The sequence below is a fragment of the Lepidochelys olivacea genome (genome assembly GCF_965140295.1).
Source record: "Lepidochelys olivacea isolate rLepOli2 genome assembly, chromosome: 7".
Lineage (NCBI taxonomy): Eukaryota > Metazoa > Chordata > Testudines > Cheloniidae > Lepidochelys > Lepidochelys olivacea.
Genome location: NC_140417.1, coordinates 55313677 through 55339179, shown reverse-complemented (window position 1 = coordinate 55339179; position 25503 = coordinate 55313677). Strand labels below are relative to the sequence as shown.

The window sequence follows — 25503 nt, the reverse complement described above, 5'->3', positions numbered from 1 at the left end:
AGAGCTGGGATTGTGATCCCAGTTCTCCTGTGTCCCAGTCCAGTAATCACTAAGCTGTCCATTGTGTGTACCGCAGTGCAATGTAGGGCTGAGTATTAGCCCTGTATTCTTGAAGGAAGGTAGGAAGTCCTTTTGTAGGTTGCCCTGTGTTATGCTGAGTCCTGCCTTCCAAAAAAAAAACCCTCCTTGCACGCTGCAGTGGCTTTGCAACTGGCGTTAGAGCCATTCCAGTGTCTCCCCTTTGGGTTCCTACTGCCTGATGTTTATTTTTATTTATTAAAATAGGCTCAATCTAGGACAGTGAGAATTAGGGGAGAGAGAGATCAGGGAATCCAAACAGAGGAGCATGTAGTATAGTGAGGGCTTCTGATTTTAGGTTTTAATTGATAAATGCCAATAAAACACACCCTCGATTTAAAAAAAAAAATCTGTGTTTATCCAATCAGCACTGGAAATGATTACTCAGTTCATGCTGACTTCACCCCTTTCCCAGTGCAGTTTGTTTATACAGGCGATGCTTCCTGTTTTGTAGCTAAGCACTTGTGTACACAGAGCTGTAATGTGGACTGCAAAGGTGTGATTTCTGAAGTGCAATAACAGCACATTAATAGGCCCGTGTAGACCCTACTGGTGCACACTAAAGGTTCCCTAGTGCACTGTGCAGTGCAGTTTGAAACAGTACTATGTGTATGTACAAAGAGAGCCCCAGAAAACCCTGATTTTTGGACATCTACCTGGAAGTCAAAAATTGCTAAAAATAAATTCTGAAAAATGAAATTAATAAGCCCAGAAAAACAGAAGCCCTAAGGGTAACCTAGTGTGTGTGGCACTGAACTAGCACTCAGGAGACCTGGGCTTAATTCCCAGTTCTGTCATTGGCTTCCCTTTCTGTGCCTTATTTTCCCTTCTGTAACATTGAGCTAGGGTACTGACCTCTGTAGTAAAGCACTTTGAGATCTAAAGACAAAAAGTACAATGTAAGAGCTAGGTATTGTTAATTCTAGGAGGAAGTTTTGAGATTTGGGTTGAGTAGGGAGGTCTGTAGGAAGGGATTTCAGGTTGACAGTGCTGGGATTGTAAAAGAGGGAGTTGATCTTATTAAAGGGGGATTGGGAATGCTGTTATCAGGCCAGTAGTTGGGTTCTGGCTGCTGTTACTACAGTATCAGTTGTAGCTATTTATAATGCCTCCATCACTACAGTAGCTGGGCACCTGTGTTTCCTGTGTAGATGACATATTGCTGCTTCCTTTAGCAGTGTCTGTATGATCCATCAAGAAGATGAGACAGATTGTTTTAATTTTGACAGCTGGGTATCTCAATACAGTACCTTCTCTTCCCTCATGTCCCTGGTGGACGGGGCTTGTCTGACCTGCTAGGCCTAGGTTCCCCCATTCCTAGAGTACTTCCCTCAGGACACTTTGCAACAGATTGTGGCTAAGAGAGGCTTCTGGGAGTGCTGAGTGTCAATAGCAGCTGAGACTTGTTGCTATCTGGGATTTGTCAACTGCTCCCCTCCTGCAGATAGTGTAGGAATTGATATGACTAATGAAAGAGATCTTGAAAGAAGCCTGAACTTTCTCAATGACCTGAGATGTTACTTCTAGAATTAAATAGAACGCCAGATGGTGCACTCTCCCTGTGAATCCAGCTGATTTAATAATTTCACAGCTGTCTGGCTCTTCCTACAGCAACCAGAAGAGGTAGCTAGAAGACTGTTTCCTTACTTTGAGGGTCATTAATCCTGTCCTGGACACAGAGAGATAAAGTGTGCAGAAACATCATGGAATTCTGAAGGCTCTTGGTTACTGACTATCCTTGATCTTGTCTATCAGTGTAGGGCTCAGAGCTGCGGTTTTGCCTTCAAGCCTGAAACAGCAGATTGGTGTCCCGAAAACCCCTCCTATTGCGGAGTGAGACACTGTTGTCCCCAAAAGGCCCCCAGTGCCAATTCATTTGACCTGAATTGATTTCTCAGCCAAAGTAAATGGAAGGTGCCTGGAAGGCCTGTGAGATTGTAACCACTTGGCTGGATCACTCTAATCCAGTTTATTTCGGCCTTCCTTTGTTCTGCTGACATAAAATTTGGTAGCATAACTACTCCACTGGCTTGAGAACCAGGGATGCCCATGTTCTGGAGTGGCAGCCTCTTCAACAGCATGGTCCAGGGTCTCTCTCTTAGTATTGTTAATATCTGGCTAGTCCAAGTGACGCACTCTCCATTATTATTACTTATGTTACTGTAGCAGCTAGAAGTCCAGGTGTGGACTTCATTTCGCTCTCTATACAGACCCGTCCTTTCCCCAAGGAGTTGATATCTAAGTATAACACAAGAGCTAACAGGTGCATTCAGACAGATGGGGGAGTACAGGTAAACAGTGAGAACATTGACCAGCATCTTGGGTCAAGTGTTTTGTAGGCATCATGGCAAAGGAGCGTTCAGAGGAGGGATTTGAAGGTGGATTACACATTGGTTTTGTGGATGTTTATGCAGCGAACCTCCCAAGCATGTGGGCACTGGGGGAGAAAGAATGAAGGTGTTTGAAAATGTAACAAATGGGCAGTGGGTACTGGCATCAGGGACTGATCGAAGGTGAGCACTGACAACTCAGTAGCTAATGAGAGCTGATAGGTAGAGTAGGGATTGACGGTGAAGGGCCTTGAAAGTGAATGTCAGCAGCTTATGTTTGCTGCCCTGCAGAAGGGGGAGCCACTGGAGGATTCAGGAATGACATAGGTTAATGATCTTTGCAGCTGCATTGCCAATATAGAGTCAGGCTAAACAATGCACTCTTTGATGTGCTGTGTCCTGCTGGGGTAGCTGGTTGGGACTACCGACTGTCCTAGGTGTTGGGTGTGGTCTCTAGGGGACTGGCTGCAAGACCTTCCCTTGACATACTCGTGGGTACATGTGATGTCCTCCCTGGCCAGGCTCAAGACTGTAGATTCTTTTATAGTGTATTTGTGCTTCATTGCTCTAATTTAGATTGTAAGCCCCTCCTAGCAGGGCTTTCTTTGTTTTTGCCTGTTAAATGCCAGGCAACAGCAATCAACACAGGGCAAGGAAGACCTTGAAAATGTTATTCAGATGCCACTCACCCCAGCTGCTTCCCTGGTGGTGGCCCGTGGTCCCTTTCTTCTCTCTCCTAATGATTGCTATTCCCTTCCCCGTCTTCCAGTGATCTAGTTTGGAGGGAAGAGACCTCCTGGCTGCTTTGGGGTGGTGTTGCTTGGTAGAGGGGCTCCTTTACTAGGCGGGAGACAGGGAGCCCCAGGTGTACAATCTGCTCCTGTGTTGATTGCACTGAGGAAGCAGGAGCCAGCAGAGAGCCAGGTAAGGCGGCTTCAAAGAAGCCCCCAGCTGCTGTCCCAATCTCTAACGTCCGTGTGGTCCGTGAGTGCTCAGCATACTGCGGGGGGGGGGGGGGCGGCTTGGCAGCTCTACCTGCCTCCAGGAAGTGCCTGCTGCTTCCCTCTCCCTCATGTGCCAAAAGTAGGCTAAACTGATCTCAGTTTCACTCCCCATGACTAGTATGCGGAGCTGACCATGAGGGTTTTTCTGGAGCCATGCCGGAGAGAGGTGCCTGACAGAGAGTCTGATAGAGCCTAAAAGGAAAGGGGGTAGAGCATGCACTTCAGGGCATGAGAACAAACATATAGCTCTCTGTCTTCCATGAGCCGCTTTGTCTGCTGCTGCTGGGGGGAGACTCTTTCCACCCCAGAGCCCTAGGATGCCTAGGGAAATGGTCATGTGATCTGTGCTGTATAGCCCCTGATCAGATCCCCCCTGGGCCTCTGATAAATTAGGGTGAGCTTAGCATGAGAATGGCAGCAGGTAGCATGAGCTTCAGTAGATTCCACAACAGATTAACACTCACAGCATTAAAGAAATTCTGATCAAGCAGCCTGCCCTGTAATGAAAGGGGAAGGCCTTTGGTGGAGGAGAGGGACAAGAAGACCGTACCGCTTGCTAGCTCCAGGTACACTGGGAATACCTACCAGACTCCCCTTCTGCACACACTTCAGCTAATCAGTGGCCCTGGTTACACATAGGCCGAACTAAGGCTGGAAGTGGTTTCAAATCTGATGTCTAATACACGTTGACTGGCCTTTGGGGATGGGCCCCTGAAATCAGAGAATGCATCCATGACAGAGAACTCTGCTAGGAATAATCATTCCAATTCTAGCATGGATAGGGCAAAGCATGGAATGCAGATACTTCCTATGTCTGGCCTATGCTAATGAGTGTTACAGTGTCTATTCTATAGAAACTTGTAACACAGATCAGATTCTAGAGCTCAGTCCTAACTCAGTCCTGATCCTAAAGCTCAGTCCTAACTGTGTTCCAATAGCCAGTGGACTATGGGTGAGTTTGGAATATTACTGTGCTATGTGTATTGCAGTAATATCTAATCCCATTTCCCAAGAATTAGGGAAGCTTTTTTCCCATTTTGCAAGCAGGGGCAACTCCTGTACTGAAATGCTGAGTGAATTGCCTGGGGTCGCTGACGGAGTCATTGTCAGAATGGGAATTCAGCACTTCATGATTTTGAGCACGAGACCACTTATTTCACTGTTCACAAACTGAAGCAGAATTCCAAGTGAATTTCCTTTTGGGCCTTTGAATGATATGGAAGTGAGAATAACATGCATTAGCTAAATCAGATAATGTAGCAGTTTGCCTTGTTCTATGTTACCGCATCTCTTTTGAGTTTTCCCTGCTCCTTTTAACTCTGTGTATGTATTGACATCAGTATGTTCAGTGAGCTTACAACCCTGTGAGTAGCTTAGCTTGAATGCCCTTCTGTAGCTAAATGAAACCAAACCCAGACTGAAGACTTAAGTATGTAATTTAGATCCCTTTCCTGTAACTGAGGGTCCTCTGTAATGAGAGTATGGGAAGAGCTCAAGCCACAGAGTAGAGTCACATACTGGAACCTGGGTTAATTTGGATTTTTTAATGAATTCCCAAACACCCCAGCTCAGCCCTGCTAAATGCTATTCACCCACCAGGATTTATTTTATCATTTTACAGGTAGGCAAGTAGATTGTGTGGCTGGGTTGGTGAATTTCCATGCTGACGTTGCAAGACTGTGCTAACCCCAGTATACATCTCTTCTAGAATCCAGAAAATGAAGCTAAAGGAAATTGAGCGAACAGCTGTTCAGGTGTGGAGTCCAGCAAGCAACCACCCCATCTACCTAGCGACAGGTACAGCTTCCCCTAGCCGTAGGATTCTTGTGAGAATGAAAGTGGGAGCCACACAGGTGGTGTAACCATCCATTATATGCAGTGCAGAGAGACAGGACTATCTTATATTCCATCAAGAACCACTTGAATTCTTTTTTGAGCTGATTAAAGTGATATTGGCAAGATAAATATCAGGATCTATTTTTTAAAAGGTGACTAGTGACTTTTGGATGCCCAGCTTGAGACCTTGAAGGAGACTGCTTTTCAGAGTGTAAATTCTCAGACCTTTCTGATGTAACGTCTTAATGAGCCCATGTAAAGCGTAAAGGCACCTGGCATTGGCTACTGTCAGAAGACAGGATACTGGGCTAGATGGACCATTGGTCAGACCCAGTATGGCCGTTCTTATGTATAAATTTGGACAACTGATCACTTTTTAAAAATCTAGTGCCACATATTTTAAAATGACTTTGCACTTTATTTGACTGCATAAACACCTCCAATTATTCAACATGATAGGACCTTACAAATCAGGCGCTTGCTTTTCACCATGTATTTCTTCTCACTTCACTCAGTTGAGACGCTGGACCACAGACTAATGTTCTCTTTCAGTATGGTCAGTTTCATTTCCTGGTCTTCAGACGCTATTGCTTTTGCCCAACACTGCAAAGTGAACACTCAATATGAAGTTGTTGTCAATGGAATTCCATGCCATTTCTATTTGCATTGTTCAGCCCCCAAACTTTAGGTTTCACTGAAACACTTAGCAATGTCCTTTTAATATCTGATTTGCAGAGTTTGCAAATTCCTTGGATTAGCAGCAGTACAGGCTGGTGTAAATGAGGAGCTGATGACCTGACATCGCTACATTGTGACAACAAGCGAGCTGTGTCTCCTGTCTAGGACAGTCTGGGCTCCCATCTTGTCTGCCTTCTTGCCTATTCACTCTCACAAACTTTCTTCGGTTCTGGTTATCAGGGCCTCTCTACACGACAGACACAAGCAGGTCCGGGCAACTGGCTAAAGTTCAGTTGATTATAAGTATGGCTCCAATTTGCAATCTAGACTGATCCTTAATTGTGTTTTGTAACCAGGCTACATCCATGGTCAGCCCAGGAGCACTGGCTGTAGTCCCTCTAGATCAGGAGTGGCACAATTTCATAGTTTGGATCACTTTTCTATAGGGTATGTCTCCTGTGCACCTCCTTTCCCATTGGCAATCAAATAACATTCCAGTGGCAGCTACAGCACTTGCTTGCATGGGAAAGTTACATTAGGAAATTACTCAATATATCTTTAGCTGCTTTTATTTGAATGTAGCAGCCGGAAACAGGGAAGAGAACCAGCACCACATTAGCAGCCAACTCTCCATGGACCATCAGCAAGTATTTGAGAAGCCCCAGTTAAGGAACCTCTGGTGTGAATTAGATCTCGAAGGTCTGACCAAGACTTTATGAACACAATTAAGGCCCAGTCTACAGTACAAATTGGAACCCTAATTGTAACCAGGGTCCCTGAAATAGCTGCATTAGTACAGAAGACAGGGCCTTTGTGGGTGAGGCTGGAAGTATTGTAGGGAGCGGACACAGGGACTTTATTTGTGTTGTTCAAAGGGAAAGGCACATTTCATTAGAATTCTCAGGATCAGAATTTCTTGAGAAAGATCTGATCTCTTTTTAAAGCCTTTGTCTTAACGTGTGGTTCTCTAAGCTGTATGTGCAGGCAGAATGCTCCCACAACACCATGGTAATGCTGACCGTCTTTAAAGAATTGGCTTATTTTGCCTTGCAAAAGCCTTGTTCTTTCTGTACCCGGGGCCCATTGAGAGTTCTCACCTGTGTCCCCTCTCTGCGTACTTTTGTGTAGGAACATCTGCTCAGCAGCTGGATGCCTCCTTCAGTACAAATGCCACCCTGGAAATCTTTGAGATTGACTTCAGGGACCCTTCCCTGGACATGAAGTGCAGAGGAATCCTTCCTGTTTCCAACAGGTAATGGCGCTTCCTGCTAACGTGTTGGTACAGTGGCTGGATCTGACTAATGACCAGTGCAGGGCGAGGTGGGGGGGGGTTGGGGGGGTTGTTCAGATCTTCAGGGTGAAGCTGATCACATGTTGGGGCCTGGAAAGAATCCTGCCCAGCACCAATCCTCCAATGCATGCTCATTGCACAGCTTGGCAAGGTGGGAAGAGTTTGGCAACTCATCTGTTCAGATGTAGGACCATGGTACATCCACATTGATCAGTGGGGAAATCTGAAGGTGCCATAGGGTGGCTAGGGGTGGGTGGGTGAGTGGTGACTATTGGCCCACATCCCATGTAGTATTTTGATGAGGATATGAAATTAAAAGGCCATGAGATGAAGTAGTGAAACTGGGCAGGAAGGGGCTGATGGTAAACCTATTCACCAGATAATTTATTAATAGGCGGCAGTCCTGGGGTTCAGGGATATTTACACCACAGAGCTACAGTGGTGCAGACGCCCAGTGTAGATGCTAACGCTGATATAAAGCAGGGCTTGCGGTGGTTCCACATATCCTGGTTTCCACCCAGGATATTTTCACAGAATTCAAGGCCACAAGGAGCAATTATGACCATCTAATCTGACCTCCTGTATAACACAGGTCAGAGAATTTCACCCACTGATTCCCACAGCCAGTTGGGGCAGTGTATTTAAACTGGGTGTTTAGATCGGTGTAGCTACATCAGTGCAAAGTCCCTAATGTAGCTGTGCTTGTACTGGGCTGACCTTTGCAATTCTCCGCCTTGGAAGGTGTTGGGGGGGAGGCACAGCTCTTGGGTGATGAGGACCCATTGCCCTCTGAGAAAGGGAGCTGCCCTTTGAGATGGAGGGTGATGGGATACCACTTGGGATGTCTGATGGGTGTGAGCTGGGAGCATCACCCCCTGGTGCTGGGATTCTTAGCAAAAGTGCCTGTGCGTGAGTTAGCATGAACTGACTCATGTCAGATGCTGTTGCTCTGCCCTGACTTTACTCTGGCCAGGTTTCTCTTTTCTCCTTAGGTTTCACAAGCTGATCTGGGGCAGCTTTGGAAACGGGCCTTCTGATTCCTCTGGGGTGATTGCTGGTGGAGGGGATAATGGAGTGCTAACGCTATTCAGCGCAACCCAGATTCTGACATCAGGGACAGAGCCTGTGATCGGACGGAGGGAGAAGCACACTGGCCCCGTTCGAGCTCTTGACTTTAATCCTTTCCAGGTGTGCAGCCCGTGAAATGCTACAGCTGCCTTCTATCATGACCTGGCGCAGCCATCCTGGCTTCCACACTGACTAGCTCCCTTGTTCAGAGGGATTATGTCTTGAGTGGACAGCCTGTAGACCGGAGCAAAGAAGGGGCTGCTTGTAAAGGCACTCAACTGGGACTCAGGAGATCTAGATTCAGTGCTCCAGACTCCCTGTGTGACCTTGTACAGATCACTTCATCTCTCTGTGCCTCTGTTGCCCATCTGTAAAACTGAGATGCTAATACTCCCTTTGTCTTGTCTAGTTAGACAGTTAGTTCTCTGTGGCAGGGAAACTCTTAGTATGTGTTTGTACAGTGCCTAGCACAGTGAGGCTTTGATCATGTTTGGAGAATCTAGGCCCTATTGTAAGACAAATATATCATAGTCTGAATACTGAGGTGTCTGATGGTCACAGAGACCTAGATGCCAGTTCAGGGCTTGCCTCAGCCCTTGTGGATGCCCTGCACCTTCCTGGAGCTTGGAATGCCTTTGGCTCTCGGCCATTGGACTGTGTTTAGTTGGACCGGGAAGCTTTGGCATTCTGCCCCTTGGCAGGGTGTGCTGGGGGGAGTCAGGCTGTACACGTGTTCTGAACATGCAGTTTACTAGGCAAAAAAAGTAGATGTGATCCACAGCCAAAGAGGGGAGGACTGGAAAGGAGTCCGGGACCGTGACTAGTCATAACCTGGATAATTCTTCTCTGCTCCCCAACACTCCCCCTGCAGACCCAGTGGAGTACAGGCGTCATTTCTAACTCCATCCTGTTGTCACGGTGCACTGTTAAATAGCTGCCTTTTCCCACCTTATCAATGGCTGCGTTTCAGAGATCCCTGTTTGTGGTCACTCTGCCCAATCTGCTCAGTATTTTGGGATCCTTTGGGGTAGCAGGTGCCAGAGATATAAAATAATCTTCTCCTCCCTCACCCCAGTCCCTAAGGTCCACTTGGGGTTCCGTCTCCTTCCCCTTTGTACTGTGGGCACGTTTTCTGGGGGGGCCCACTGACCCAGCAGGGATGCTTTCTGGGCTGGGCCGAAAACCAGTGATGTATGATTCCACTTAGCTCACACCTCCTCTCGTTTTGTTGTTTTTTTTTATTGTGGTTAGTCTAAGGATATCCGTTCTCTACCCCCATGGATCTCGTGAGTGGAGAGATAACAGTGCTTTTGCTTTCCCTGCAGTGTAACCTCCTGGCCTCTGGGGCCAACGATTCTGAAATTTACATCTGGGACTTGAATAATTTCAGTGTGCCAATGACGCCAGGGGCTAAATCTCAGGTAAAGGGGCTTCTCTGTGGTCAGGGTCCTTGTTCACTAGAAGTGCTGCGTCCCTGGACAGCTACCTGAGACTGGAGGGAGCGGGGAGTGATCCCACTCCAGTAACAGCCAGGGATCCATCTGATAGGTGGGGCATGGAACAGACCCAATCAGTCACTGGGGAAATAGATCAGAACCTAAGAGCAGGCCTCTTTTCTGGGAGATGGCAGAGGTGGTCCATGTGGCAAGGGGGAGGTTGTGCGGTGTTGGTGGGTGTGCTGCTGGGCGGGGATAAATTCTCTATGGAGACTTTGCACTAGGTGAATTTGAATGAGATAACCAATCAGTGTGTTACATCCTCTAGCTGGGCAGGTTGGGCTCTCCGTAATATGCTTATCGGGCCTTTCTGGGGAAATAAGGGTTCTGCTAGCGATCTTGAGAGACACCAGAGGCTTCGATTAACGTAATACCACAGCGCAGCCAACAAGCAATAGGTGGGGCGGGGCTCATCTGTCACTCCTGGATGGTGTCCCTTGGCTTTAAAGGGGAAGCAGCCCTTTCCAATAGTGATTTATAAGCGAGCGAGCTCCCCCTTGTGAGCAACACAATTAGCTGTTGTCATTCACTCAGTGAAAAGACTGCTGAGCCTCTCCTGGGACAGAACACCCTCCTTTCCTGCCTTGTGCATTATGATAGGGTGAGGGGAGTTAGCCCTTGATTCTGTGCGCTCCTGAGATGCTGCAACAGGTCCTCTTCCCATGTGTGTTCTCTCACTGAGGTCTCTAGTCTGCAGCCTAATCTCCGTATATCCCAGGCTGCTGAGCCCTTCAGCCCTGTCTGATTGCATTGCTTCACGTTGGCATTAATCGTGTATGACACACGTGGCCGATACAGACTGTGGCGTGGAATCCAGTACATGCTTCCTAAACTTCATGGCCTTTCCTAGGGAACGTTCCCATTCAGAATGGCGTTTTCCTTAGTGTTCTCCACCTAAAGGCTTCCCCGACCCTAGCCAGTTGCTGTCAGTGCTGCTGATCTTTCCTACCTGATCAGCAACTCACTCAATCAGTGATTGTGGCACAGAATCTATAGATCCTCTGGGAATGCATCTGAGCCCTTAGTGCACTCTGAGTCAAGCCAGTGATGGGAACCCCATTCTCCCACACGGGTATAATGAATCTGTGGCCTCTCTTACCTCGTCAGCCTCAAGAAGACATCAGCGCGGTGTCCTGGAATCGTCAGGTGCAGCACATCCTGTCCTCTGCTCACCCCAGTGGGAAGGCCGTCGTGTGGGACCTCAGGAAGAACGAGCCCATCATCAAAATCAGCGACCACAGCAGCAGAGTGAGTGGGGGAAGGACTGTGGGCTGGCCTCCCAGGGCTGGCCTCTCAGTTGCCCTGCAGCCCACCAGTGCAAACAGGCTGCATGGGACCCTGGGGGAATAGCCCCGGAGCAAGAGGCCTTCTGTGCAAATGGCAGGGATGACTCTGCAGTACCTACCCCTCCCATGGGATGCACCTTTGCACGGGGCATCTGATGTGCAACGTTTATCAACGATGTGCAAGAGAGCCTGGCCGGGGCATTCTTACACCTTAGGGATTCTGTGCCACTGCGGTGGCCCAGAGGGTCCTGTTGTTTGTCCCTCTTAGCATGCTGAGGAGAGAGGCAAAGGATCAGATGGGCCATGGGAACAAACTACCTGCCCGCTCCTTAGCATGCTCCCTCCAGATCAGTTTTGAGGCACACAGGCATGTGGGAGGTGTGTGGGGAATTGACGCTGCTGCTGTGCTGTACATGGGGTGAACACAGGGCAGCACTCTACTGGGCTGGGAACCTGCACCTTCCACCACCACTAGGTTCACGTTAAAGCAGCGAAGGAAAGGAATAAAGTCACCAATCTGTCAGAGATCAGAGGAGCTGCAGCCAAATGTCTGATGTTTCTGTATGTCCCATTGCTGTTACAAATGTTTCTCTGAGGAGGGGAGAGCCAGATTCTTGTGTGTCTGGGCCAGCAGTCAGGTGAACATATGACCTTGCCGGGGTGAGATGTGTGCTACAGAGGCAAGTCTGGGATCTCCATCTACAAGGCAGATGAGGAAAACTGTTCCTTAAGCAAAGATTGTGTTAGAAGCTCCATGGCTGGTGAAAGAAAAGAAAAAGTCCCTGCACACTAACCAAGTGAGAAATGAGACCCTTTGCCTAGGGTGCGCTTGCCCTGGAGTTTTAGCTCATTCCTAAGAGGAGTGTGGTCTAGTGGACTGGTCAGGGTACTTGTGAGTTTTAATCCTGGCTCTGCTACTGATTTCCTGTGTGGCCCTGAGCCAGCCCCTACATATGTCTGCTTAGTTTCCCCATCTGTGTAACTGGTGCACCAATGTTTACCTTCCACGTGGGGGTGTTACGAAATTTAGCTGGTCTCTAGTGCTCTGGAGAGTTAAGTATTAAGTGTTATGTCTCTGGGCCACCGAGGGCATGTCTACACTACAATCTTAAATCGACCTATGTTAAGTCAATTTACAGCCATTGCAGGTTACATGCAGTAATTATTGTGGTGGCTAATGTCCACACTACCCTCCTTCTGTCAGTGATGTGTGTCCTCACCAGGAGCGCTCCCACCAACTGAAGAGGGGGCAGTGTTGGGGGCCAGCTGTTCTCTGGGCTTTTCACCTCCAGCGGGGAGATTCATGCCCAGAGTCCAGTTGGTTGTCATGCTCTCAGAGGGGGATCCAGAGAGGAGACAGCCAGGCTCCCAGCCAGGAGGGAGCTGGGGGGGGTTAGCTGGGCTCCCCGCCAGAAGCATGGAGTCAGGACCCCAGGGGACAGCAGGGCTCCCAGCAGGGAGCCCAGGCAGCAGCTCAAGCTGGGAGCCTGGGTGGCAGCCCAGCTTGGAGCAGAGACCTGGCAGCAGTCTGGTTGGGGACCCAGGTGCTCAGCTTTCCTGTCAATTTCACAGCTCCAGCCCTGAAATTGACCAGACAGCCAACAGTCTACACAGACACTGCATCGCCTTAACTACATCAACATAAGCGCTACGCCTCTTGTGGAGATGGATTTATGATGTCATTGTAGTGGGGCACTTATATGGGCAGAACAAGGCTGTAGTGTGGACACTGACATAATTAGGTTGAGGTGAGCTGCCTTACCTTGAGCTAACTGATTAGTGTAAACCCAGCCTTCATTTGTTGTCAGTCAGCTCTACGGTGTTGTCAGCCTATGCTGTTGTGTCCTCAGATGCACTGCTCGGGAATGGCCTGGCACCCAGAAGTTGCTACCCAGCTGGTCCTTTCCTCTGAGGACGACCGCATGCCGGTGATCCAGATATGGGACCTACGCTTTGCCACCTCTCCTTTGAGCCAGCTGGAGGGGCACACAAGGTAGGAGCCTAGCTGTTGCTCTGCCTCTCCGAGGATTCCCATCTTTCAGGGTCCGGCTGTCTGGCGTTTGAATTGAGGAGCAGAGATGTCTGAGTTTCATTCTAGCCTGACTGAGGCAGAGAAGTGATGTAGCAATGCTGCTGCTGTGCTAAAGTGTCCACATAAGCTGCTACAGTGTGACTGGAATAGGGAGCGGGGCCGTCTTGCTTTCATGGAGCGACTGTTACGTCTGGTCTGTTTCAGGGGAGTCCTGTCTATCTCTTGGTGCCAGGCTGACCCTGAGCTCCTTCTCAGTAGTGCCAAAGACAACCAGATCTTGTGCTGGAACCCCTGCGTTGGTGAGGTACGTTGCAGGTTTGATTCCATGGCAGTAAGTACAAACTTTCTGCCTGGTATGTATTTGCATGCTGTGCCGAGGGTGTGTCATTTAACATGTTGTCCCACTTTGGTGCATTTTCCAAACCATTCCAATGCCCATTCTGGAGAGAGCGAGAACGTGCGCTGTCTGTCCGTCTACCCCAGGACTTTTCTTTTGTTGGTTTATTTCTCCCTTTTTGTTGCTATTTTTCTTCTGGGGTATCTCCTTCCCTTGACAGCAGGTGCTACCATATTACAGTGCTGGGAGCAGAAGCACTTTAAGTATGTCTGTCTACACTTCTGGTGGTGTGTCGCATATAGACGCTTGCCCACCCAGCTAGCATGGATAAAAATAGCAGTGTGGCTGGAGAGGTGCAGCTTAGGCTAGTAGAGTAGAATGCCCTATACCTGAACCCCTAGGTATATGCCCTATGTGGGCTCTCTGTGTACCCAAGCCATGACCCCCACATCTACACTGATTTTGCAGCATAGTGTCCCTCTGTCTCTCTGCTTCCGGACTCTCCCCCTGCTGCTGGAGGCTTCCGTTGTGGTGTGTAGCTGCAGGTGTGGTGCCTGCAGGATACATGCCACCCCAAGGCTAGTCATAGCCTTTGAAAACAGAGTGAAGCTGACTAGGGTTCCACATTCCAAATCAATTTCACTCTGCAGCCCAAACCCTTCTGCTCTTACACACTGCAGCTCTCTGGGGCCTCCTGGTGTTGATGCTAGTTACTCTGAAATATTGCACCTGCAGTGTGTCCTAACTGGTGGACTACAAGGAAGTTGATCGTGCTCAAGGTGCATTATGCATGGTGAGATGTCAGGAATGTGTGACAGACCTGCCATGCATAAGTGGCTTGGGGGAAAACAAGTGACTGTTCCTTATAACATTCTGCCTCCTCCCCATCCATGTTAGGTGATTTATGAGCTGCCCACTCAGAGCCAGTGGTGCTTTGATGTCCAGTGGTGCCCTCGGAATCCATCAGTCTTCTCCGCTGCCTCTTTCGATGGGTGGATCAACGTTTATTCTGTTATGGGTGGTAGCCTAGCAGCTCAGCAGAAGACTCAAGCTGACAAGGTAGAGTCCCATGGAACAGAGAACAGGCGTGCTGGCTGGGCCAGTGATGGTGTGGCAGTTGGTGCTTGGGTTGAGGGGGCACTGGAAGGTAGAGTGTTGTTTCACTGTGGCCACAGGTGCTGCAGTGAGCCCACCTGTGTGGGGGTCTCTGGTCCACACGCTGTTTGTGAAAACCAAAGATTAATTGTGGGGAGGTGGTCTGGCTTTAGGCTGGCCGGCTAAAGTCCAGCTAGAGCCTCAAGGATTCTGGACCAACGTTGCTGATTGACAGAAATCTGACTCAGTATCCTTTTATCAATTTTATTAGAGCTATTAAACAAAAATAAAATGAAGTAAACGTATCACCTCGACTAAAGAATTTTACCCAAGCCATCCTAATCTATAGCTTGGAGCAGGTTTTTGGTATTAAAACCAAATTGTCATCTAATGTCAGGAACACAGCCTCTGAGCCAATTACAAAGTTTCCTTCTTAAATTTCAATTCTCCCTTCCCCCAACAGAAATATTACAATACAGGCCTTAGCAGAATGTTCTGATAAGCCAAAGTTTGTCAACTCTTATTTGGCAGACAGCTTGGAGTTTCTTAGGACTCTCAAAAGACAGGACATGCTTTAATGAGCATCTTTATGATGCTGTTTAGAGATGGTAAACCTGGTGAACTTTCTGGCACTTTCCCTGTGTAGACGTCACTGGTGCATATACACATAAATGTGCAACCAACCATGCTGTTTTATTCTCTAATATTAATCTGGGATGTCTTCCACTTCATACAAACAAGGGCAAAAATAGAAAAAAGGGAAATAAAGCGACAGGCAGGTCACAGACTCCGCTCTTGTGGGGTTCTGGACTGTTCGGAGATAGGAGCTAGAACTGCCGTCAAGGAGTTAGCAGGTCCTGTGGCTGGCCCAGTGCTTCACGTCAGCAGGCTTTTTCAGGGCGTAGAGAGGCTGGTGGAGGGTTGGCATAGCCGGTGTGGTGGTGTGCTGACTGCCTTCCCCTGAGGTGATCAGTTTTGGGGTTCTGGAAGGTCAGTCTTCCCCCAACGGCCTTGTTGACCTAAAAGGTGAAGCTTCTCAGCCTTACCCTGGGTTCTTATTCTTTGTCATCTTCGCTCACTCTGACTTCCCTGCCTCCCTTCAGGATCTTTGGATAAATCTAGTGCGAGGCCTATCTTGGAGCCATGCAATTTGGTCCTGTTAGGTTCAAGTTGGGTCATGCATAGCGAACTTCAGTTCTGGGGAAGGACCTGCTTAAGCCAGCAATTTAAAAAAATGGTTAATGTTTGCATGCCACAGGGGCTGCATGTCCGTGATCTCCCAGAAATATTTAAAAAATACAGCTCAGGACACTTTTGAGGAGGCTGCCACAGTGTCCTCTGGGTGAAAATGTCGTGAGATGTCGTCATAGCGCCAGTTGACAGAACATTCAACACACAATCCTATAAAAATAACTGGTTTAAAAGACCCTCGCAACAAACAGCCACTCAACAGTCCCCCATTAGCAAAAATTAAAAACAAGTCAGACAAGTTATGACCAGTTGTTCGCCTTCTTTGTGGGAGACAATGACATTTAGTAATCTTTTTATTTAGGAGTGAGGTGGTAGGACAAACAGCTTCCCTTTGGAAGTTTTCATGTTAATAGAGAGAAGTAACTTCTCAAGCTGAAACCCATTTAAGAACTAAAACTCACTGAGGTTTGTATAAGGTGTGTATCCCAGGTATGCTGTGTCGCTCATAAGGATGTGCTGTCACTGCCCCTGGGAACATGCTAATATCCTATTTCTTCACCACCGAGAATAACCAGAGGAGGGTAACTAACAACTGGGCCGGGCTGAATGATCTTATTGCCTGGAGAGTGAGATGTAACTTTTTTTATTTCCCTCCTCTGATCTCAGATCTCCTCCTCCTTTAACAACCTGGACCCCTTCGGCACGGGACGGACCCTTCCTCCTCTTCAGGTGCCAGAGCAGGTGGCTCAGACCACCTTGATCCCTCCACTTAAAAAGCCCCCCAAGTGGATTCGCAGGCCGGTGGGGGTCTCGTTTGCAGTAAGTGTGCAGCGCATCCTTGCCTGGAAAGGAGAGTGGTTATGGCCCCCATGGGGGGCTCAGAGGGGATCTGGTTCCCATGTTAGGAACCGTTGTGATTTTTATGGTGCTGGCAGTTTTGATGGAGGGCTGTGTGGCTCCGTTGGCAGGGAATCCTTTGCTGCGGTGTTCAGAGGCCTCGCCAACAACATCTGTCCCTATAGCAGTGATGGGGGCTTGCTCTGAAGGGAGGGACTGCTGTTTGACTCCCATGTCCTTCCCATTGGATATTTAATGAAACTAGCCCAGTCTCAGAAGCGCTTTCCTTGTAGGCAAGGTCTGTTCTCTCCTGCCTTTCCTCCCAGTCCATTGTCCATCTTTTCCCCTTTCCCTATTCCCTCTTCTCCCCCATATCCTTATTGTCTCCCTCTCCTCTTCTGCCTCCCCGCTTTTCTCCCAGATTGTGCTGCTGCCCTGCTTTCTTATCCGCCGCCCTGGCTTGTGCCATTTCAGAGTAGTGTTGTAGCCAGTTTGTTCCTTCTGTTATCCATTTAGCATTGTATTGTGTGCTGTTATGATCAGTTCATATGCTATTTCATCTATAATCAATGTATGCTAAATAGATGTATGTTACTAGGCCATAGGCTGAAGAACGCTTGACATGAGTGGGTGACCTAGGAATAACCCTATGCCAGTAAGGTCATTGTGTCTGTGGTCACTATCCTTGGACTTCGTGTGCTCCTAGAGTCTCCACATTTGAGAAAAGCACCAGTGGTGATTTTCACTCTGTTAAGCTTGAAACTGTAGCAACAGGAGGTGAACCCACAGTAGCATAATACAAAATTACTAAATTAAATAAGTAAAGGCTCCAGTGTACTCCATTAGTTTGATGATGTCTGTTGCAGTTGGCCCCTCTGTTGCAGAGAAGAGTCATTCCAAACAGCATCTGGTCCTCTGTGCTGTTGACGTTTGCAGTGAGCTACAATATGACTGCATACGCACAGTGGGTGTCACTGAGGATTGTGGTTCTGATGCTGCAGGTCCTGGGTTTGATCCCTGCAGAAGACAGCAGCATCTGTGTGTGCGCAGCTATGGTGTGCCTGGGTTCCTCGTGATTACCCTGTTCAGGGCCATTGGCGTCTGCTGAGGCCTCTCCAGCTCCCAAGATTAGTGTGTGCTGGTTTTTACCCTCACGTGTATGGACACTTACTTTTTCCCTCTCTCCTTCTCAGTTTGGGGGGAAATTAATCACGTTTGGCCTCTCCAAGGCCCCAGCACCGCAAATGCAGCAGAGTCCCCCACGCCAGGTGTTCATCAGCCAGGTCATTACTGAGACGGAGTTCCTGGCCCGATCCAGAGAACTGCAGATGGCCCTGCAGTCGGGAAACCTCCTGGACTATTGCCAGAGCAAGATCCAGGCAGCCCAGTTGCAGTTTGAAGAGAATCTCTGGAACTTCCTGAAGGTAGGACAGCCATGATGAAGGCCAGAGACCTCATTCCAATGCCTCTGCATTCCTGGCATGGGTTCTCCACGTGCCCATCACACTTGTCCCTGGCCTCATGTATTCCCAGCTCTTCAAGGGACAGCAATAAACAGAACAGACTGACTGGGAGTTTCGCTATAAACACACCCCATAACCACCCGCTTGGGCAAAGCCTTGGTTAAAAGCTAAACACATAGGGCTGGAGGCCTCCTCTCCTTTTCATAGGTACAGTGCTGGCATCAGACTGTGTCGGGGGCTCAGTCAGGATATTGTACACAGCAGTGCCAGGCAGACACTCAGCCTCCTCTTGGCCTGTAGTGATCTCAGTGGAGTGCACTCCCTCGTTCCCCAGGCAAAAGCCCTAACGGGCTGAGATCAGCCTGGAAGGGTTGAGGCACCTGTGATGTCAGCAGGATTGTTTGCTCCCTCCCTCAACCCTTTTGCCATGTAGACCATCCAGAAGGTGATTGAGCGCTTTGCCTCTATCTTCCGTGCCAGACTCCAAGGTCCTTAAGGCCCAAGGTCCTTAAGGCCCATCAGTTTAAGGTCCTTAAGGCCCATCAGTTTGAGGTCCTGCCTAGTGTTTGAGGCCCAGCCAGCCTTGCTGCTCCCTCCAAGTACAGCCAAAGAGAGGTGCTCTAGCCAAGAGTGCTTCACTTTCTAGCCAGGGCCTGCAAGAACTAGATCAGCTTCTGTCTAGCTTGGACATAGTTGGGCTAAATCCTCTGTCCACACTTGGTCAGAACTCCCGACAACATCACTGGGAGCTTTGACTTCAGATGGGCTGAGGGCTGGAATCTGATCCCCTTCCTCAAATGGAACAGTACCTTACTCCACAAGTAGTCCCATTGACTTAAATGAGGCTGGCTGGAGGAGTTAGGTCCTACTCAACACAAGTAAGGATGTGAGAATCTTGCCCTGAGTAAACTGCTTGATTAGTCCCTTCTTATATTGGGTGATCACCTTTGAATCCCACCCAACTTCTCATCCATTGGGACAGAAACAACTCTGTGTTCCATGTATCACTGTCGGTCACAGACTACAATTGGAGATAGCAGCCTGCTCCATTCACTGGTCCAGTCCAGTTTTCTCTCTAGTAGACAGCACTGCCTTCTCCGACTGTGGCCTGTAGAGCGCAAGCAGGCCATGTTGTGAGAGAGGAAATCAGTAACACACGTCCGTGAGCAGTGATAGTACTAAGTTCTTATATAGAATTCTCCATGCCTAGATCTCAGAGAGCTTTACAGAAGTCCCGTTTTACACTTGGAGAAACTGAGGCATAGAGAGACGTGACTTGCCCAAGGTCACTTAGTGACACAGATCTCCTGACTCCCAGCCCGGTCCTCTGTCCACTGGACTGTGCTTCCTGATGGGTGCTATAGGCATCTCTTATCACAGAACAGCTGTACTTTCAAGTACCGTTCCAAATCACGGCAGCTTGCAGGAGTGATTCTGCAGTGTGGGGATCGTTACCATAGTGTAACTGGCTAAAGGATGTGTATTAAAGGAAGCAGTGCCTGTGTTAGTTAATCAGTGTCTGTGCCAGAATGCGATGACCAGGTTTTATTGCATTGCTGGTAGATGAGGTTAACAAAGTCTCAGCCTTCATCTTCCAAAGGGCAGCTTATTCCAGCTCCTAGGGAGCACCCAGGGTCCCCTGGTGCTAATCTGTAAACTGAGCACTACATTTTGCACTGCCATCGGCAGCTGGGTGTTGTCTCTGTGCAGATGCCTGGTTTTACGCACCTCTTTGTCTCCGATCCCTTTTGGGGCCTAGGTGAACATGGAACCAGAATCCAGGACTAAACTCCTGAAGCTGCTGGGTTATAGTAAAGAGGAGCTGCAGAAGAAGGTGAGTGGCCTTTTTGCTAAGCAATGTCTTTATTTAACAGAGGCAGTGACTGGTGAATTAGGGGACGGGTGAAGAACAGATTCAGGGGGGTGCAGGAAAGAGGTATCTGCTGCACTATGTATTTTATAAGCAATTCCTCCTGAAAGGTTTCACTTGGGGGTGTTGCTTGAACATCTTTGCACCTGAACTAGGACTGGTCCTGTGGACTTAGAAGTGCATGCTTGTTTTGTTTCATTTGTGACCATGTGACTAGTGCTACAATGTGCTGGCTAGGGCGGGGCATAGTTCAGGTTTCAATCCCTGCCTCCAGTTCTCCCAGTGCACCTTGATCCTGACTTCCATCTCACCTGTGCAGCTCCTCCAGCACGTCTGGATGTGGCCTGCAGAACGCTCTGGCAGGCTCTGCCTTGGTCGAATGCTGGCTAATTGTGTGGGGGGTCCGTGATACGCACATGGGAGCTATCATGAGACCACCACTTGTGATCTAAGCTGAGACTTGAATCCTGGTCTCCAGAGGTGAAAGGTTAATATACTTAACCCACTGAGCTGCTAGGTGGGAGCAACGGGGAGGGTGGAGTTAGGAAGTTTTCCTTCTCTCTCTTCTAATCTCTCCTGATCACTAGGCTCCTGCCCTACCCAGGGTAGCTTTACAAGATGCCAGCCCCTAACTCAAACCTTCACTCATTTCATGAACAAGTCCCAAAGCAGGTGACTCTGAGGGAGTGTACCAGCAGCCTCTGGAAATTTCAGGAGTTCAGCACAAACAGAGGTCCCATTAAAAGGAAAATTCTCCTGCAGCTTTAACTGATGCATCACGGCAATGCAGCTTTGTCCAAACTGTCTCTGCAAGCGCCACGTGTTGTTAACTCCCCTCCGAATACTCGGCGAGAAGAGAGAGATCCGGGCGAGGTATGGAAATAGGTGGAAAGTGGATGAGGTGGTACGTTACTGGAATACTGCTCCAGGTGGTACCGACAGAGCTGCAAAGGAGAGGGATCTTGCACCAGTGAGGACAGTGTTATGGCAAGGGGCAGAGAGGCCTGTACTAGCTGAGTAGCAAGGGGAGCCGGGAGAGATAGTGCCTGTGATGCAGGATGGGGGCGTTAATACAGAGTGTGATTTTTGAACCGGCTTTTGACGTGCTTGGGGAAGCCAATGGAGTTGTTTGTGGCTTCAGGCGACTTGGCCTTTTTGCTGCCCGCACGTTCAGCTTTGTGACAGAGGCTTGACTCCGCAACTCTGTTTCTTCGCAGATCACGTCTTGTTTGGGGAACGGTATCCCAGAGAAACAGAACTTTCCTGAGGCAGATGGCTTGGCTCAGGCTGCACAGCCGGCTCAGGTAGGCCCTGGTCTCCTCACTGGTCACTGAGAAGTGGGAGTCAGGGAGCAGAATGAACGAGGAGGACAAATTCCGACAAGTTCTGGGGCTCAGTGCAGGACTCCCTGGGCTGGACTAGGCAGTCAGAGCAAGGGAGGGTGACATGCAGGCTGTTGATGACACTACAGCAAGCCTTGTTCGAGCAGCTCTCAGTTAACCCAGCACTCAATGCGAGGGTTAACCTTAACCCTAACTTAACTCCATGGCATAGCTTCTGGATGTCCTCTTGGGACCTTCTGGGGCAGGCTGGCACTCCTGTCATTGCTACACCGGTGGAGCTGCACTAGTGATAGTGCAGTGGCAGGAGATATGAAGGAGGTGGCCTGTGGGCTTCCATGCTGAAATCAGCTATAGAGAGGAACAGCCGCAAACCACCCTCACCCAGCTCTGTAATCCATTGAAACTGTCTTAGTCAGGCTCGTTCTTCTGGGCGTGGCTCACGTCAACGTACACTTTCCCTGCTCTCTTTGCACAGGGCTCAAGACGCTGCGTGACCGAAGTGGATACTGCTTCCTCCTCTTCAGGGTTCTTTGACAGCCTTGTCCCTCAGGACATGAGCACGCTGGAGATCCCAGTCACAACAGGTATTGCATGGCCCGCATTATGGGAAGGGAGCCTCTGCCCTATAAGGTACACAGCCTGGCCCATTGACGCGCTGTGCAGTGTACCTCAACCCACCTCCTCTCCCCGTGCCCTTGGCATTGACCAGTGCACTTGCAGTGGGAGGCCCACAGAGGACAGAAACCCTAATACTGGATGAGGATCCACTTTCAGCACACGTGGTTTCTGGAGTGAAAGGCCTGGAGATGGATCGCAGTTGTTGCAGAGCTGCCATTCCACTAGTGTCCACGGTTCATTGCAGCCAGGGTGGTGGTGGGGCCCCTGGATGAACTGTTCAGTTGCTCGCCATAGTGCTGTGCATTTCTTTCCCCCTCTCCAGACACGGATGGGCTGATCAGCCAGGCGCTCCTGGTGGGGAACTTTGCCGGTGCTGTGAAGCTGTGCGTGAGGACTGACCGTTTTGCTGATGCCATCATTCTGGCTATCGCCGGGGGGGAGACGCTACTGCGGGAGACCCAGATGCAGTACTTTGCCAAACGGAAAACAAAGATTTCTCAGGTGAGTGCCCAGCGGTGTATATCCAGGCAGAGATGGGCGGGGCAGGGCAGGAGAGAGCAGACTGAGGTGGTTGGCGCCCGGGCCGGTGTGCTTGCCTGCGTATACGCAGGTGGCTGTGAATGTGAGTGCATTGGCAGGGGTGAAATGCTGAACCGAGGGCTCTGTCCATCTAATTTCCAGCTCTGTCTAGGTATTTACACTGTGCTCATGATACCTTTATAAAACTTGCTCTCATCCAACAAATGATCTCTGCCTGCAGAGCCAGGATTTCCGCCCTTCTCTTCAGCTTGTGTCCAGCTTCTGGTATCTTCTGCCTCAGGAGGTTCCCGTTTAAATTATCCAACCCTTTTAGAAACCCATCGACGTTCCCTGAGCCTTAATGACCCTTTTCTTATGTTACCACAGAACTGTTTGAATCCCATGCTGCATGGCATAAACTGATCATTGTAAGGACCAGGAAAGAATTTTCCTCCTCCTTTCTACAGCATAGCATTACTAGACGGGGCATGGGTGGGTTTTTGCCTTTGGAAGCACTAAGAGCCAGTTACTGCTGGAGGCACAGTGGTGGACCATGGGGGCAAGTTCACGTGAGCAGCCGTGATGTGGACACTGCATGCGAGTGTGACTCTGTGTGATGTCTTGCTCAGACCACCTAGAGCTGAGAGCCACTGTGTTACCACTCTGCCATAGCAAGAGTGAGCGCTCTGCTGCTGCGAAGCTGTGCATCACTTCCCTGGCTGCCTGGCCAGCACGCTCGTCAAGACTCTGCCCGTCTAAACCTTGCCTTGCAGGGAACAGTCAGCGAACCCCTCGCCCGAGTTCCCCCGAGACGTGTCTCTGCCGCATCCGGTCCCTCTCTTTGGGCACTCACAGCTGGTAGCACATTTGCTGCCTCCAAAGAGACAGAGCACACGCCAGCCTGTTAGCTTAGAAAGCGTGCTGTGTTTTGTTTGCACCCAGGCCTGTCTCGTTCTCTGGCTTAGTATCACTTAAATCCTTGTACTTTAAAAACGTTATTCTAGTTTTATGACTAACATTTAATCTTAGCAAGTTACAGTCTCTGCCTAAGCAGTTTTCTTAGCCTGGTCTACACTGAGAAGTTAGGTTGGTATAACTACATTGCTCAGGGTGTGAAAAATCCACACCCCTGCATGGCGTAGTTAAGCTGACCTAACCTCCAGTGTAGAGAGTGCTAGGTCAATGAGAGAATTCTCCCGTCACCCTGGACAGTGCCGCTCAGGCTGGTGGAGTACCCGTGTTGATAGAAGACCCCCTCCTATCGGCATATGTAGTGTCTTCATTGACTCACTGCAGTGGGGCAACTGCACTGCTGCAGCATTTTAAGTGTAGACAAGTCCTTGCTCACCTCAAGTTACCAGCGTCTCTAGCCCACTGGACCCAGCATTCACTGAATCAAACAGTGCTGTTCCCTAAGTGACGGGTAACTAAAAGGTCTTTTCGCTCCTCTTGTATTACCCAAAGTCCATTGTCTCTGCCTCAAGAGCCAGGAAGGCTTGCTGGTGTGCAGACTCTGTCCCCGCTATGATTGTTAAGCAGTCTTCTCCCCAGCTTGTTTAGCCTGATGGCTTTGTTTACCTTCTATGTAAATGTACTTTCATTGTACTCTGCCTGTAGCCAAGCTTGTCAGACTGGTAAAGGCACATTTCTCTGTCTAGGGCTGGCTGAACAGGTCTTAAGCACACATACAGAACTCTTTGCACACACCCCATACATACATCACAATGATTTTTCAGGACCAGCTTGTCACCAGTTTACATACGATACCTTATAGAACACCTTTGAGGTGCATATTCTGACAGCAGTGTGTTGAGGGAATGAGTATGTCAGGCCTGATGTGAGTTACGGTATGGGGGGCCCTCTGCCAGCTGGCACTAAGGGTTCTCCCAGGGTCACACTGTTAACCCAAGTGCAAGATAGATCTCTGTGTGAGCACGTATGAACCTTTACAGCTGCATCTGAGGTTTGAACCTGCGGGCTGACAGGCTGTTTGCTTCTCCTGCAGCTTCTTTCCTCCATCGTGCAGCAGAACTGGCAAGAAGTAATCTGCACATGTGACCTGCAGAGCTGGAAGGAGGCACTGGCCATCTTGTTAACGTACTCCAAACAGGAGGAATATGCCCTGCTCTGTGGTAGGTGGGACGCTTCATTTGGTGCAGAGTGCCTCCAGACTGTCTACAGAGAGAGATGGATGGAGCTTGGGAGGAAATACTTCGAAAATGGGCTAAGGGCTTTCCAGACAAGACAAATGAGAGCGTGACCCATCTGTGGGCTAAGGCAGGAGAGACAGAATCAGTGGAAGTGGGCTATATGAACGGTAAGGCAGGGCAGAGTCTCATGATATGAGACAAGGCTGTGTCAATATCTCCTTCAGCCTGCATCCATGACTTGGGAAGAGCTATGGGCAGAGAGGGCAGTGACTTCTAATGCTGCCCAGACCTAGGTCCTGAGAAAGGTGTGTATATGTACAGGGCTCATCTGGGAAGGGGACGGAGCTCCTGGGGAGAGGGAAGGTAGGAGGGATGCACCCCACCTGCAAGTGGTTCTTCCTACTGCTTGCAGTCCTCACACACCTGCAAGCCTGGGAACAGGCTGAGAGTCACTTGGTGAGGGCTCAGTAGTTTTCCTCTTAGAGCCTGTTTAGGGCTAGGATTGGCCTGTGGGAAATGTGGCCAGCCAGGAATGAGCTAGTGATCGGGGTATAAAAGCTCTGGAGGCCATTACCTGGGAACCAGCCGGTGAACGGTAGGTGACTGACAGGGGTTTGCTATATTGTTTCCTTCCCTATTTAGCTTTAGCCAGGCTCTTGGCTATGGATTCATTGGTGACACCAGCCTCTGCATCATGGCACATTAGCTCTCTGCATGTGGCTCCTAAGTTGCCAGTGTGCAAAGCTATTGCACGATTTCTAAGAGCTGGGCAAGGGGAGAAGGAGCTGATGGGAGCAAATAAGTGGAAACTGCCCCTTTTCCTCCTCCCTTTAGATATGCTGGGGGCCCGTCTGGAGTCAGAAGGCGAGGGGCTGCTGTCCAGCGAAGCCTGCCTATGTTACATCTCATCTGGCAATGTGGAGAGGTTGGCAAAATGCTGGGTAAAAAACCATGAGACCACATCGCCCCTAGCTCTGCAGG

The 25503-nt window shown here is 49.3% G+C and overlaps 1 protein-coding gene across 4 annotated transcripts in view; it reads left to right on the top strand.

Moving 5' to 3' along the window:
* The window catches only part of SEC31B (SEC31 homolog B, COPII coat complex component), a 39952-nt gene that overhangs the window by 719 nt on the left and 13730 nt on the right, over positions 1-25503 (top strand). For 3 of the 4 annotated variants that reach the window (XR_014712354.1, XM_084633568.1, XM_084633570.1), the window contains exons 2-17: positions 5121-5209; positions 7055-7178; positions 8210-8405; positions 9611-9706; positions 10889-11029; positions 12918-13060; positions 13304-13403; positions 14334-14495; positions 16389-16541; positions 17753-17983; positions 19782-19856; positions 21110-21196; positions 21711-21819; positions 22176-22354; positions 24378-24504; positions 25357-25502. Coding sequence is in view for 3 of the 4 variants with exons in the window: in XM_084633568.1 (XP_084489694.1) it covers positions 5131-5209; positions 7055-7178; positions 8210-8405; positions 9611-9706; positions 10889-11029; positions 12918-13060; positions 13304-13403; positions 14334-14495; positions 16389-16541; positions 17753-17983; positions 19782-19856; positions 21110-21196; positions 21711-21819; positions 22176-22354; positions 24378-24504; positions 25357-25502 (2148 nt within the window). In the remaining variant the exon portion in view is untranslated. Of the gene's footprint in view, positions 1-3177; positions 3333-5120; positions 5210-7054; positions 7179-8209; positions 8406-9610; positions 9707-10888; positions 11030-12917; positions 13061-13303; positions 13404-14333; positions 14496-16388; positions 16542-17752; positions 17984-19781; positions 19857-21109; positions 21197-21710; positions 21820-22175; positions 22355-24377; positions 24505-25356; position 25503 lie in introns of those variants that run through there. The other variant, XM_084633569.1, reaches the window with a different exon arrangement.